At 43.8% G+C, this 15165-nt stretch overlaps 1 protein-coding gene across 5 annotated transcripts in view; it reads right to left on the minus strand.

Moving 5' to 3' along the window:
- Nucleotides 1–15165, minus strand: part of LOC123031184 (protein FAM189A2-like) — a 109432-nt gene that overhangs the window by 89724 nt on the left and 4543 nt on the right. For 4 of the 5 annotated variants that reach the window (XR_006416236.1, XR_006416235.1, XR_006416237.1 and 1 more), the window contains exon 3: nt 4324–4473. Coding sequence is in view for 2 of the 5 variants with exons in the window: in XM_044445787.1 (XP_044301722.1) it covers nt 4324–4473 (150 nt within the window). In the remaining 3 variants the exon portion in view is untranslated. The remainder of the gene's footprint in view (nt 1–4323; nt 4474–15165) is intronic. The other variant, XM_044445789.1, reaches the window with a different exon arrangement.

The raw sequence follows: 15165 nt of genomic DNA on the forward strand, positions 1-15165 counted from the left end.
ATTTTACACATATACAAGTTCAAGATATGGCAATGACATGGAATTCTATTCAATATCAGTACCATGGTTTTAATTATCCTACCCAAGCAGAAATGTCAGAATCTGCACAAGGGTTTATTTTGAAGAAATGTTCAACAATCCTAACCAGCCAAGAAAAGCGAGATTTAGCCAACAAACATTTTAAAAGCTGAACTAAGTACTGATTCAATGGCATGCCTAGAGAAGGAATCCCCACTGCAAATTAAAACAATATTCCAGTGGTGACAAATAGTTGGGATCAAAAAGGGGGAGGGAATGACTGGTGTAAAAGGATGGAAGCCAGAGCAAATCACCATTAAAGGTCAAGCAGTAGGAAATGTTTACATGTCGACATTCACATGACACAGCTCACTGTGGGAGACAGTGTTGGGTTGTGCCATGCAAAGGTCAACAGTTCGTTGAGCGGTCATCTGGGCATTCACAGATAAGGGTTAATACACCAGCGCAGAGCAGCATTTGAAACTTTCTAGAACCCTGTACAGCTTTGTGGTGAGACATCTGGCCCCTTCCTCTGTGCATGCTCCAGGAGTGGTTTCATCCACCAGAACAGAGGAAAAAATTTCAAGTCATCAAGGAGGAAGGAAAGTGGATTCTGGGAGTGCACAGAGGACCACTCGAAGAACTACACTTTGAGATACGTGACCTCAATAGACCACATACCCTTTCTAGGTGCAGAGTGGCATGCAAAAAGGTGAATGGTTTTCCAAAAGGATGACACTCTTTCCATGTAGACAGCCAGGCCCTATCTATGTCAAATGAATGGAGTCTAGTTTCCAACATGAAAGTTTCATGGGGCAGGAAAATCAGTAAAAATATGGCCTTGTTTAAATGAAATTGGGATACCAAGTTAGGCACAATGGAATACCTGGGTCTGGAATCAAGCATTCACCTTGTCTTTGTGAACATTGAGGAAAGGTGGGTCATGCAGTAAAAAACACAGAGTTCAAACTCTCTTTGGACAGAGGTTAAAGCTCCAAGGTTAGAAGATGGATGTTCCATCCTGACTAGTGTCTCAAATGCTTTGGTGGTTAATGAGCTGGTATAACAAAGACATTTCATTGGGATGTCAGTGTCATAGTTGGATGATGTAAGTTTCCCAGACCCTTGAATAACTGCTTGAATAAGGGTGGGAGAACACAGTAAATCTATGAATGGTACTGTGGTGGCTGATACAGCCAGGTACACTCTTCTGGATGAATGGGCTAAGCCCCTTTGTTTTTATTAATAGGAACAAATTCAAAATGATCTATAGGTCACAGGTTGCTGTGGAGCTTGGTAACTCTATGGTTGTAAGAGTGAAGGTTTGAAACATTTTCTACTTTGATGCATAGAAATTACAAGAAATATAATGTGCCTTCTCCTTTCAGGTGTTAGAAATATTAATGGCTGCCTGTAAATCTTCCACTTGTATTCTCCACACAGTGAGGTGAAAGGACAGAAGTTTTGGGTGTCAGATCTGCTCCACTGTTCATTGAGACAACATCTGGTCTGTGTGAGCAAAGTTTTCTTGGTCTTTTAAGGGTCAAAGCATTGGATGAACAAGGACTGGAGCAGTTACATGTAGAGATGAACAAATGAAATGACTGCTATAGGAGAAGGCATAGGTCCAATGAGGCACTGAACTGCAATGGCCTTGCACAACAAGGCATGGGAAAGACTGGTTGTCAGAAAGCAGATGGCCTTTGTTCAGTCCCTGGGGAACTATGCTCTGACTTTTCACTGAATACTGCAGGATATGAAAGCTTGGCACAGAGAGTTCAGAAAAGTGAGGATAGCTGCCAAAATGTTGGTTGAAAATTGGTGGTGAAAAGAAGCAACCAATAGCCAATTGGTTGAAAAGACTATGATGCCTCTCAGTCTCATCTGTGCTGCAACAACTGCCACATACTTTGTAAAGACAAGGCTCAACAGGAGAACCGTGAATTGGAAGAGGCTGTTGCCCAGTGCAAGAAGTGGGGGAGTATAGATTTATGAAAGTATGTTTCACAAGTGTATTGGTGAAACCAGTTTCTACAGCAAAGGAGCAACTGAGACTGTCGTCATTTGGAGGTTTTTTTTGGGACATATGAATTGGTTGATGTTAAGGTCTCTGTCCCTTTGGGGGATCATTAAATACCTCAAGAAGAATCCCTTGAGCCGGGAATTCCTTTCAACTGTGTCCCTGACAAGGATAGAGTTTTTTTTCCTCAAGAGGTTTTGTGGGAGAGGTGATGCAAAAAATACCTGTGTGAAAAATACCCAAAGCAGTACTCAAGGGCAGTGATAGGTAATACCTATCTCTCTGAAGTACTGTGGTCCTGTGTATGGAGAAAGGCTGTCAGTCTGTTGGATTGCGCAGTCTGGCGAAGGGCTCCATGATGGAAGTCAAAGATGCTGTTTGCTTCTGATCAGTGATTTGCCTACAATTGTGTTGGCAGAACTTAGGCTACAAAGGGCATTTAGAGTAAAGTGAGGAGTCAGGTTTTCTCTAGATACCATTTGGAGCTGAGATATGATGTCAACATGGAAGTCATTAGGTAGTTGATCAAAGAGAAGGGTAATCTTATCTCATAGGAACTGCTGATATGCCAACATGTAGGCTTAATGCTTGGCAAACCATAAGGGTAGGGCAGCTATGGAGTAGTTTTATGGGCTGAATGCATCAAGTTTCCTACCTTCTGCCTCTGTAGATGAGCAATGGTGAGATCTTTCTGCTGCAGCAAGAGGACTTTTTGAAGAATGCCTCTGAGGCCATGTGCCTTGAAGGGCAAAGGAAAATGGGGCAGGAGGAAACAAATAGAACACAGAAGAAAAACACTATTCTGTGCTTCACTGGGCAAGAAGTTAAAAAAGAAGAGGAAAACTGGTTAAGAAAGTTAGGGAGTTAGGGGCTTTTGTTGTGAGATGACAACAAAAGTGCAGCTTCTGCTGGGGCAGAAAAAAAGAAACTAAGATGGGGATAAGAATCACACCTGCAGCATCTCCAGATCAAAAGCCAAAAAACACAAGGCTTACAGTAATAACAGGAGAAGACAAATCTGTCTTGCCACAGAGTCCCTGAGATACAATACAGGATGGGCATGGATGACATGTGGAGACAACTGACAGTGAGCCCAATTCTGTGTTGGTTATTTAGCCAACAACCAATCCACTGTGGCTTATTGCAAGGGTAGTTTAGCATGTCATTGCTGTAATAATGTCATGCAAACTCACTCAAGGACTCTTCTAGAAAAGAAGAAAGATCACCTATTTTTCAAAAGCAACAAACAGGGAACCTGATAATCTTAGTTTAAAAATATGCAAACACTTATACACAAACACCAACAAGCAGCTAGTATGAAGATACACATCTTTCAAAGATATATGCATCCATTTTTATTACGACTTAAGATTGTCATTGTATAGTCAGCTAAAGAACATTGTCAACCTCTTCCAGGTTACTCTGTTAAATTAATAGAAGCTGCCTTGGTTGTACGCTAGAAGCATGAGACCAGATCCAGAAAACTCAGACATCTGGTTGCCTTGAGATTTGATGGTGGCCACAAAGAATTTCAAATATTTAGTCTTGCACAGGAGAAGTACTAAGTATCCAAAATATTTTTAGGATCCTTCAGAGCTTAAAGTATGTTTTAGCTCTGTGTAGCATTGCCTTCCTGTAGCAGGAATTTGGCTTTTGGTCTTAAAGCTTTGAGTTAAAATGCTACTTTGGCAAAGGGCTCATTGAATGGGCTTGGGCCATGGGTCCTCAAACTACAGCCTGCGGGCCAGATCCGGACCCCCATGCCCATTTATCTAGCCTGCCTCAAAGGTTTTGGACTTTCTGTGCATCTGCCCACCCGCACCCACTGCCACCCGCCTCGCCCTGCGCACGGGGAGGTGGCGGCTGCTCATGTGGAGATTGTTTTGGACTCTCAGAGAAAACAATCTCCAAACGAGCAAGCGGCTGCCTCGCGCACCTGCCGCCGCCTTGCGCCATGTGCCCACCTCTGTCTTGCCACGCCTGTGTACCCTGCCCCCTCCCCGGCCTGCGCATGCTGCTGGCACCACCTTTCCAGCCTGCGCCTGGCACTGGCACCTTTCAACTGGCCCCCTGGTGAAAAAGTTTGAGGACCCCTGGCTTAGGCAAATCAACTTATACACACTGACAAGGCAACTACGCATATTGTTTTGTGTGAGATAACTTGACTTCCAAGGCATCAGTCCTACTGGAGACCATGCAGCCTTATAAACAAGTTTATCTTCTTAATTTTGCGGTCTAAGAAAAACATGGTACAGCAAATTTGCCTATAAGCAAAAGTTAATCACCTCTGGCTGGAAAGCCATGCACCACAGGATCACTTTTTGATCTTTTTCTGAGAGGCTTGAGGACATTCCTACAGGTTCCCACGAGTACTGAACTTGGATCTGGATGTAAGGTGCTTTCTCCTGTCAAAGAATTGACAGCATCTTCATCTACTGTAAATAATAAGAGGGAGGAGAAGAAAAGCCAGTTAATGTAAGCTTGCATATAACCCAAGATCCTTGAGAGATATATTCTTGTAGTAAAAATTTCATGGTGATCATTAAGCCAAATACTGTCTCCCAAAAATGCTTTTAAAAATATCTTGAAAATTAGTTAGAACAGTAAAGCTAATAGCTACACTAATAATGTATTTATAAAATAATGTACACAATAATGTATTTATACAGGTAGAATTGTCACAGGTATCAATAATACAGCATTCATGAGAAATAATAAAAGACTAATTTGTTACTTCTGGCAAACTATGCTCAGATCAATCAAGCAAAGTATAAATACATTATTTTAAATTTTAGGTTGGTGTGGGACACTAATTCTCACATACATGCAAACTTGCACACATGTGACAGCAAACACATGGACAAAGAGATCTTTTCTAAAAGTATAGAGCAATGGTGGCAAACCTATGGCACGCATGCCACAGCGGGCAGACAGAGCCCTCTCTGTTGGTACGCGAGCCAAGTTGCCCCAGCATCACCCCAGCAGCCGAGCATCGGATAACAGCATATATAGGGGCCATGTGCATGCTTGAAAAGGAGTAGTGGTGCCAGGTGATGATGTCACAAGCCACGACTCATTAGTCACGGCTTGTCCAAACTTTTGCATGGCCAGTCAGTGCACTGCCAAGGACACTCACACACACACACACACACACATTTGCTTGGACTGGCTGTGAGTTTTTTTTTTTTCTAAACTAAAAACTCAGTTTTCAGATTTTATTGCAGTGTTTTCACTGCGATAAATAAGTGGGTTTTGGGTTTCAGTTTGGGGACTTGGTCTCTAAAAGGGTCGCCATCACTGGGTTAGGGTTAGAAAAATGACATGTCCTGGTGTGATTTTGATGCTTGGAATGTGTTTAGAATGGGTAGAAATGATGAGTTGTGCAGGAAAAGCTACTCAAGGAAGGCATTTTCAAAATCACTCTCTTTTCTATGGTATTTTACCCCTATGTTAGGGTTAGGGGAGTCCACCAGGGTAGGGTCTAATGCTTACCTCATCACAACATTCCAAAATTCCCTTTTTGTCCACCCAACTATTGGATTTCAAGTAACCAACTTATCCAGAGAACACATCTCCTGCTAGGCACCTAACTTGACTAAACACCAGTGTAGGTCTCATTCTTCACTGAACCTGGCTGGACACCCTGAGTGCTTTATCTGGGTATATAGCTCCACTGGCACCAGTGACTCATGCTGTCTATATAGCAGGTGTACTGGACTAAGAATGCACAAAAAAAAGCAGGTTGCTTACCTGTAACTGATGTTCTTCGAGCGGCCATCTGTGCAGTCACACATATGAGTACTGTGCCTGCGCAGTGCCTTTGGCTGGAAGATGGATAGCTAAGGGTTTGGCGGGAAAACTCCGTTCCCCTCCCCACTAGCAGTATATATGGAGCATCTGCTATTTTCCAGTCTTTGACAGACCAGATGTTCGCTCTCTAAAGAAACAAATTGTAGCTAAGTATGGAATTTTTTTTTCTTCGGTATCGACAAGAGAGAAAAATATTGTGTAGGTACCGAGGACAAGAATAACACGGTATCGAAACACCACCCAATGACACCGAGTGGGGCCGGTGGGTGGGTTGTGTGACTGCACAGATGGCCACTCGAAGAACATCAGTTACAGGTAAGCAACCTGCTTTTCTTCGTCGTGGCCTCTGTGCATCACACATATGGGTAGATTAGCAAGCTAACCCTGACTGGAGGAGGGAAGGTGTCATCAACGAAGAATAGCTGAAAGAACGGCTCTGCCAAAGGAACAGTCCTGTCTAGCATGGACATCCAGCCGATAATGCTTCGCGAATGTACATGGAGTGGCCCAGATGGCAGCCCTACAGACATCTCCCGACGCAAAGGCTGAAGAAGCAGCTACAGCGCTAGCAGAATGACCCCTTGGAATTGTAGGTAATTCTAGCCAACTGATAGGAGAGAGTAATGGTGTGGACTATCCACTTGGAGAGTCTCTGAGGGGTAACTGGAAAACCTTGATTTTGCTCAGAGTACTTAACAAAGAGTTTGTTGGAATGTCGAATAGACTCAGTCCTTGTTCTATAGAAGGCTAGGCAGCGCCGTACGTCGAGTGTGTGTAAGGCTCTCTCAATCAGATTCAACAGAGATGGAAAGAAGGCAGGTAAGACAATCTCTTGGCCCAAGTGGAAGGGGGTAGCCACTTTGGGAAGAAAAGATGGATCCATTCGTAGAACTACTTTCTCCCTGTGGAAATTCAGATATGGAGGGTCTACGCTGAGGGCACAGAGCTCACTAGCTCTCCGAGCTGACGTAACTGCTACAAGGAATGCTGTTTTCCAAGAAACAAGACGTAGGTCAATCGTTGCCAAGGGTTCGAAAGGAGCTCTTGTTAGTGCTTGTAATACCACTGAAAGGCTCCAAGTAGGCATAACCGGTCTAAACATCAGATGAAGGTTATGGAGCCCTTTGAGGAATCTTTTTATCAGTGGTTGAGAGAAAATAGAGGAACCTTGAACTGTACCACGGTAGTAGGAAATTGCTGCTATGTACACTTTTATGGAAGATGGCTTGAGTCCGGAATGATGGAGTTCTAAGAGGAACTGGAGAATATGGTCTATAGATGCTGAGTGTGGAAGAAACGAGCGAGTCTCAGCAAAAACAGAGAATCGTCACCACTTAGCAGCATATGATTTTTGAGTTGACGGCCTTACCGCAGAATCAAGAATGCTTTGGATATCTGGGTGAAAACCTGTTGGACCCGATAGGACATTTGTTGGATCCGATGACATAGGGAAGGCAGATGGATGCGAAGCATGGAGTAACGTGTCGGATCCAGGAACAGGATCCGTAGAACGTGCAGATGACGTCGGTAGCGAGTCAGCACCGACTGTTATCAAATTCACCAAGCTGTCAATTTCAGCGATGTTAAGTCCGGGTGGCAAATTGTGCCTTTTCGCTGGGTGATGAGATATGGAATATGTGGGAGTTGAAGATAGTCTTCCTGAGAAATGTGAAGAAGTGTCGAAAACCATGTTTGGCGTGGCCACCATGGAGTTATCAGCAGTCCTGTGGCCCCGTCGTGGATTATCTTCGATATTACTCTCATAATGAGGGGAATCGGAGGGAAAGCGTAAAAATTCATATTGTTCCAAGGGATCATAAAGGCATCCCCTGATGACCCCTGTCCGATTCCCGCTCTTGAGCAAAAAGTCTCACATACCCTGTTCAGCCAGGTGGCAAATAAGTCTATGTCTGGGTGGCCCCAGCAATGGAATAGCTGGTTGCATGTCTGGCATTCCAGTTCCCATTCATGAGACGTGGACATGTGTCTGCTTAAAAGATCGGCTTCCACACTGTCTGTACCGGCTAGGTGTACTGCTGTCGGGGTAATGTCTCTCAGGATGCACCACTCCCAGATCTGCATCGATAGCCGTGCTAACGTTGGTGACTTTGTCCCTCCTTGTTTGTTCAGGAAAAAGACCGTAGTGATGTTGTCTGAGGTTATCTGAATGACTCGGTGCCAAAGAATGTCCTCGAACAAGTGTAGGGCCTTGAATACTGCCAGGAGTTCCAGGAAATTGATATGGTTTCTGGATTCCTGTTGATTCCACACGCCTTGAGTGCGTAGATTGGAACACACTGCTCCCCATTCGAGTAGGGATGCATCGGTACCGAGAGTCACTGAAGGGCATCGAGATCGGAATGGAACCCCAACGGTTAGATTGGCCAGAACTGTCCACCATAGCAGAGAGTGAAGAACAGAGGATGGGATCCAAAGTAACTTTGTCGGTAAGTCCCTTGGTGGTCTGAACATTTTGTTGAAGAAGAGCCGGAGAGGATGAAGTCAAAGCCTGGCATGTGGGACAACGGCAACTGATGCAGCCATATGTCCCAAGAGTCTTTGGATGAATCGGGAAGGAACCGTCCTGTCTTGTCGCATTCAATGGATGTGCTGAGCAAGAATCTGCTGTCTGCCCCATGGGAGAAAGGCTTTTGCCAACGTGGAGTCCAGAAGGGCTCCGATGAAAGTGATCATCTGTACAGGAACAAGAGAAGATTTCTCAGTGTTAATGCAAAGTCCAAGGTCTTGCAGTAGAGTACAGGTTGTATGTATCAAGGCAAGAAGTCCTTCTCTGGTCTGGGAGACTAGCAGCCAATCATCGAGGTAAGGATAAATTTGAACACGTTGGAGTTGTAGAAAGGCACAGACAGGGGCCACGCACTTTGTAAAAACTCTCGGAGCGGTAGCTAGTCCAAAAGGCAATACCATGAATTTGAAAACTTCAGACGCAACAGCAAAACAGAGGAAATGCCTATGACACGGATGGATCGAGATGTGGAAATAGGCATCCCTCAAGTCCAATGAGGTGAAGCAGTCCTCTCTCCTCAGCAATGGTAGGATATTTTGAAGGGTGGTCATCCTGAATTTTTTCATTGTGATGAACTTCTTGATGTTTCATAAGTCCAGTATTGGACGGAGACCACTGTCCCTCTTCGGGACTGTAAAATATCTCGAACAGAATCTGTGAAGTCTTTCTGTTTGAGCTAATTGATGAACCGCTCCTTTGCGGAGAAGATGTTGAACTTCGTCGAGCAATGCCGGTGAGCATGGATTGAACTGGATCAGGCTCGATGGAGGAACGGTGTCTAATCTATCCAAATGATGCTAAATGATGGATAACACCCACCGATCAGATGTGGTGGACTCCCAAATGGGGAGTCAGCCTTTCAGCCGGTCCCCAAATGAGAGAGGGGTGGGTGGGGTAGGAAGCAGAGGAATCGTTCACCCATCCCGTCAATGTTGTCTCCTGTCGCCCTCGAAGTGACGACGGCCTTGTTGATAACGTTGTGGCGGCTGTTGTCGGCAGCATTGTTGCTATTGTTGCCAGTGTTGGGGCTGCTGCCTCGATTGATAGAGTTGCCGGTACGATGGACGGGTCCAAGACCACTTACTTCGGGCTTGGGGCTGAAGCTCCATCTGTCAAGCCATCATCCTGGATTCCTGGATCTTTTTGAGCTTGTGGTCGGTTCTGGAATGGAAGAGCCCGAACCCGTTGAAGGGCATCTCCTCTATGCGCCTCTTCATCTCCTTTGGAAAGCTGCAACTGCTTAGCCACGCATGCCTCCAGGGCCCTGGAGTCCGTGTCCATGTGATGTTGGGTGGTGGAGAGCTGTTGGACCACGACCTGCATAGCCTCCTTCATGAAAACCTTTGCGAGGTCGCCCTGGTTGTCCGGGAGAGTGGAGAGCACGTTGTTGAGGCACTGCATTATAAAGTACCGGTATCGAGCCAGTGTTGTCTCATAATTTGATATTCTCAAGCCAAGTCCAGAGGCCGCATAGACTCGGCGAGCTTGGGAGTCAATTTTTCTCCCTTCTTTGTCTTGGGGCGCAGTGTGACCCCTTGACTCTCTGCCCTGGAAGGACTCCACCACGACCAAGTTCGGTTTAGGATGACGGAGGAGGAATGGAATGTCCTCCTCCCGAACCCGGTACATGGCTTCGTACCTCCTAGAAGTCAGTTGCGGGTGCGCGGGCAGGTCCCATGGCTGAGTTATAGCTTGCCGGAAGGTGGTAATAAGCTGTAAAACTATCGACGTCGACTGCTCTCCACGGACCACATCGTAAAATTTGCCAGTACTGGGGCCGGGCCGCTGTATGGCATCAATTTCCAGTGACTGGACCAGACGCGACATCAGTTCCGCAAAGGAAATGTGGGATTTGTCAGAAGACCCAGGGCCCTGGGAAGTCACCGCGACATCCGGAGAGATCGAGTTGATGTCGGAGTCGTCCGAATCAACCCCATAGTATGGGGGAGCGGTGGAGGAAGACTCTGCCAGTGAAAGGGGCCGATTGCTTTCCCTGTTCGGCACTGCGGGACACGTCTTGGGACCAAAGATGTAGGGCGGTCTCGAGGAGCTGGTGGAGAGGAGTGACCTCTGGGAGCCGGGTAACGTCCAACGGGATGGTAGTCCCCTCATCCATGATAGAAAGAAGACTGAGGATGATACCATTCGTCGGATCTTCTCTCGGACGAGTGGCTTCTCCAACTCCTAGGAGGAAACATCTCCGCATCCGCGTCAAGTCCAGCCGGGAGCATAGGTGTGGGAGACCTAGCCCTGGGTGGGGAATCTCAAATCTCCCCATCAGAGATCGATTTCCTAAGCGGAGCTTGGAGAGGCTCCGCTGTTGGCTTGCCCGTGTGCCGAGGGGACCCCGGAGGGGTAACCCTCATGGCTGCCTTAAGTGTCGGGCCCGGTGGTATCAGTACCGCGACAGCCGTCGGGACCGAGGGTGCCGACGAACCTGAGTCTCGGTCCTTGGAATGCTCAGGGTTCTTAGGCTTTCGGGGCGGCTTCCCAATCTTATCTTTTTTGGCCTTCTTATAGTCAGATGGCTTGTCGGCACCGCTGTGCTTCGCTTTTCACACCTCTTCTTAGGCGAGGAAGCAGGCCAAACGCCCACGGTGGACGCACCTTCATCCGAAGGGTGTGAGGGCGGAACCGCAAAAGAAGAAGCCGGCTGAGCAGACAAGGCTGGATGAGTAGCCGCAGTCGCGGTCGAAGCAGGCCGAAAAACTAGTGGGTCCGATTGGAGGAGTGCACAGTCCCACAAAAGCCTATGAAGGCGATTCGCACGATATTTCCTGGCCTGCTTCGAGAAGGCCAGACAATGAGCACATTTGTCCATCCTATGCCCTTTTCCCAAGCAGAGGAGGCATAGGTCATGCAAGTCTGCCAGAGACATTTTAGACCCGCATTCCGCGCACTTGCGGAAAGCCGCTCGTTGCGCCATCGCTGGAAAAGGAAAAAGAGAAGATAGTGCAGAGGGTAATAATATATTTTGGTTGTGGTTTTTTTTTAGAAAGAAAGACAGTGAATAAATGAGAGAACAACAAGAGAAACAACAAGAACTATCAAAGAACAGGGGTTGTAAACTTGGAATTAGAAGAACAATCGCAAAATCGGAGAACGAGAAACGGTCAGAGCGAGAGCAAAAGCAGCACGAGGCACAACGAACGGCGGTCGCAAAGACTAGAAAATGGTGGACACTCCGCTCCATATATACTGCTAGCGGGGAGGGGAGCGGAGTTTTCCCGCCAAACCATTAGCTATCAATCTTCCGGCCAAAGGCACTACGCAGACACAGTACCCATATGTGTGATGCACAGAGGCCACAACGAAGAACTAATGTGTTTGTAGGCACATATTTTTAAAGTGTCGTTTCCACAGAAGCACATGAAAAAGCTTTACTTGTTAAAAAGAATTTGTTTCATATTTTAGGTATCTAAGTAAGGAATGTGAGCGTTTAAATGGACTTCCATTTTAGAGGAATAAAACACCAGTCTTCCTCCCATAGCGAACTGGCCACTGTTCAAATACTGGCTGTACGATTTTACAGAAGGTGATGCAGTACATTAGATTACAGAAAATCCACTACTGAAAAGGAATGTAGATCTTCATACTAGCTAGTCATGCAGTAGTCTATGTAAAAAGAGACATATCCCAATCCTCTACACATAAATAAGAAAACACTTATTTAAAACCACAGCAATTATTGTTGACATTTACAGAGGGCCAATGTTTTTGAGAAGACCCCAGAAACAAAACAAAACAAAAGAGTGTTAATATACTTTTGAAGATCAGTTTTAAAAAGACAGTTCTAAAGCTGCACCAATGCAAAATTCAGCCACCAGAATGCTTGGGAAAGTTGGATGGTTTGATTGTATTCCATACCTTTTACTCATTTTTCAGTGTTACTCCAAACCATTTCCAAGCTCAATTTGAAAAGGAGGCATTCATCTTTAAAGCCTTGAATGAGCCACCACACTGGCTCTCCGACACAATAAGATAGTATTTAATTTTTTTAAAAGGCTTAAATTCATGGGGTGTAAAACTACCAGTGGCTACATACTGGATCTGTATACCAGTTGAAGTGGCACACAAGTAAGAATGTGCTACTGCGGACATGTCCTGCTTACAGGCATTTGGTTAATCACCCAAGCAAATGAAATGCTGGTTTAGACAGAGTTTTGGTCTAATCCAGCAGAATTCTTCTTAGGCATTTGTGTTTTCCTCTTTTCCTTTGTGTTTTCCATCTCTTTTCGTCTGACAACTGTGTACGGTCCCTTCTTTTGTAATCTAAGCAGGCTTTAAAAATGCTCTTATTCCATCAACTTATTTAGGAATTTTATTGGTGGTTCTCTAGGTATATCTTTACATGGTGCTATTTTATTATATATTAGTCTATTGTTGCATTGCTTTTAAATTTTTTATTGTAAACCCTTGCAAGAGCTTGCCCTAAAATATAGTAGAAATGAAACAAAGAAATCAAATGAAAAGGAATGTGTATGCCAAGAGTATTTTCCAACGGTAATACAGTGATATGAGGAATCAGGGAATGCAAGACAAAATGGGGAGGACATAGCAGGTGTGTATGCTCCAGATTTTTTATGGGACCCATTCAGCTCTTGCCCCATGTCTCCATACTTGGCCTACACAGAATCATTTATTTATTATATTCTTTACTAGCCTTTAGGCGGGCACTAAAGAACTTTTCATTCCAGTTGGATTTTATATTATAAAATCTATTCTATTATTCTATTATAATTGTGTAACTGTTTTTATCTCCTGCCACTATATTAATGTTCCTATTTGCTGACATTATTTTTACTTGAGTGCTTTTATCATATATATTGATTTACGCATGGCTTTCATGCTTTTTCTGTGTGAATAATCTTCTCTTAAACATTTAATGTTGCTTTTATTTGAACTTATTATACTGTTTTATTGACTACTGTAAACTTCCTTAGAAAGTTAATCTACTCTGAAAGATTATTCAAACTCTATTACATAAGTATCAATCAATCAGTGCTATTACACTGATACTATATATCACTGAAGTCAAGGAGCATGGGCCATAAACAAAACAATTAATTCAAAAAGACTGAAGGAAATATTATAAAACCATTCCAAAAGAATTTAAAACTACTTATCTGCCAAACATGTTTTAGCAAACTTTGTGAACAGTAAGAAAAAGCTGAGTTTACTCTTCTAGTAATGATAACAAAGTGGCAAAACAGGCTTTAGAACCAAGCACATATGCAATTATTTTAACTACCTATTAAAATAAGCAGTTGGATTTTTCAGTATAATTGTAAACAAAAAGGCACTTGGTCTGCAAAATTCTATTTGCTTTCAAGGTCAACATCTTGAATTGATAATGCCTTCTACTAATATCTTTATCTGTTGTTTTCAAAGGACACTCAATAGGAGAGTAGCAATTCATGTTCAGGAAAGTTATTACTATTCCAGTATAAATTAAATCTAGTTAAAAGCCCTTTCCTCTCCCTGGGTCACTTCCTTCCATAAGAAAGCCAGATTTCAGAGTCTGTGTCAGAAACAAACAGATTTAGCATCATCCAGCAACTCCACAGTTAGGTAATCAATACCGTTGCCAAGCACTGCCAAATAGCCATTCAGCTTGTCCTAAACATGCTGCTTTTTTTTTCTCCCACGTTTCTAATTATATTAGCATTATACTACCAGAAAGATAGTATGAGTCAGCCCTAGTCTATGTCTGTCTGTTCTTGTCCATCTAGTGATACAGAGCAGTAAACATTATGTCACCACATCAAGGTTCCTGGAGCCAGCCTTTCTTTGATAAAATATTATTTCTATACAGTACCACCATTAATTTATTCTACATACAACTCAAAATCCATTGCTTATTCACTGGCATGCCCTAGTAAAACCTGCATATATCCTTCACATGCAAACTATTTTTTACATTTGTCTGAAGTTATACTTTCATATTTTTGAACTATATCGCTAAATTCTGCTGAAAAGACATAGCCAATTCTGCTTGCTATGTTCTACTCACATTGAGTATGGAGCAGCAAAATAATTCTAATTGAATGCTGATGGCCAGTTTGGGGGAATGTAAAAAAATCTACATCAATTATAAAGTAATGGATATGAAATATGAGAAGTGTATGTGTCACTTGTAGGCATATATAGGAAAAACATGGTTCATGATTTCAGAGTGAGTGAATGAGTAAGTGCCTACACACACACACTAAACCACTACAGTTTATGCAATGTAGGCTCCTCAGCATGATAAAATGATTTGATAGGCACTTTGAAATCAAGTGAAGATTAGGTTAACATTACTGTAATGAACAAAAGACATTTTGCTAGATACCTTTTAGACTGTTGTGTGTGTTAATACCTGAACAAAACAACGTCTAAAGTGATTATTTTGGAAAACACTGTTCCTACACAAGAAAATATAATTATACTGAAACCAGGGAGGATCTACACAGCAGTTCCTTTTGTCTGTGAGATACCACCATGCCAGCATTTTTTCTAAATGCAATTGCTGCTCAGTGGGCACAGGTTAATGAATATAGATCAGGTCAGTAACTGCTATATTTGTAATGTGAGAAAGTGCCATACCTTGTAATTGCAGGAGGAGTTTGAAAGGTCATATAAGCAGAGTTGTGTCATTTGGTAGCATGAATTTGTACCACATATTGCTTCACAGTGCTTGCACTCTGTTAGCAATGGAATATAAGATGAGCCCTGATGCCTTGGGGGTTTCGGGGTTTTTTTTTTACAAAGCAGGAAAGGTCCACATTAATTTAACTAAAGAGTGTGT

This window comes from Varanus komodoensis, unplaced genomic scaffold (genome assembly GCF_004798865.1).
Source record: "Varanus komodoensis strain SLA01 unplaced genomic scaffold, ASM479886v1 scaffold5, whole genome shotgun sequence".
Lineage (NCBI taxonomy): Eukaryota > Metazoa > Chordata > Lepidosauria > Squamata > Varanidae > Varanus > Varanus komodoensis.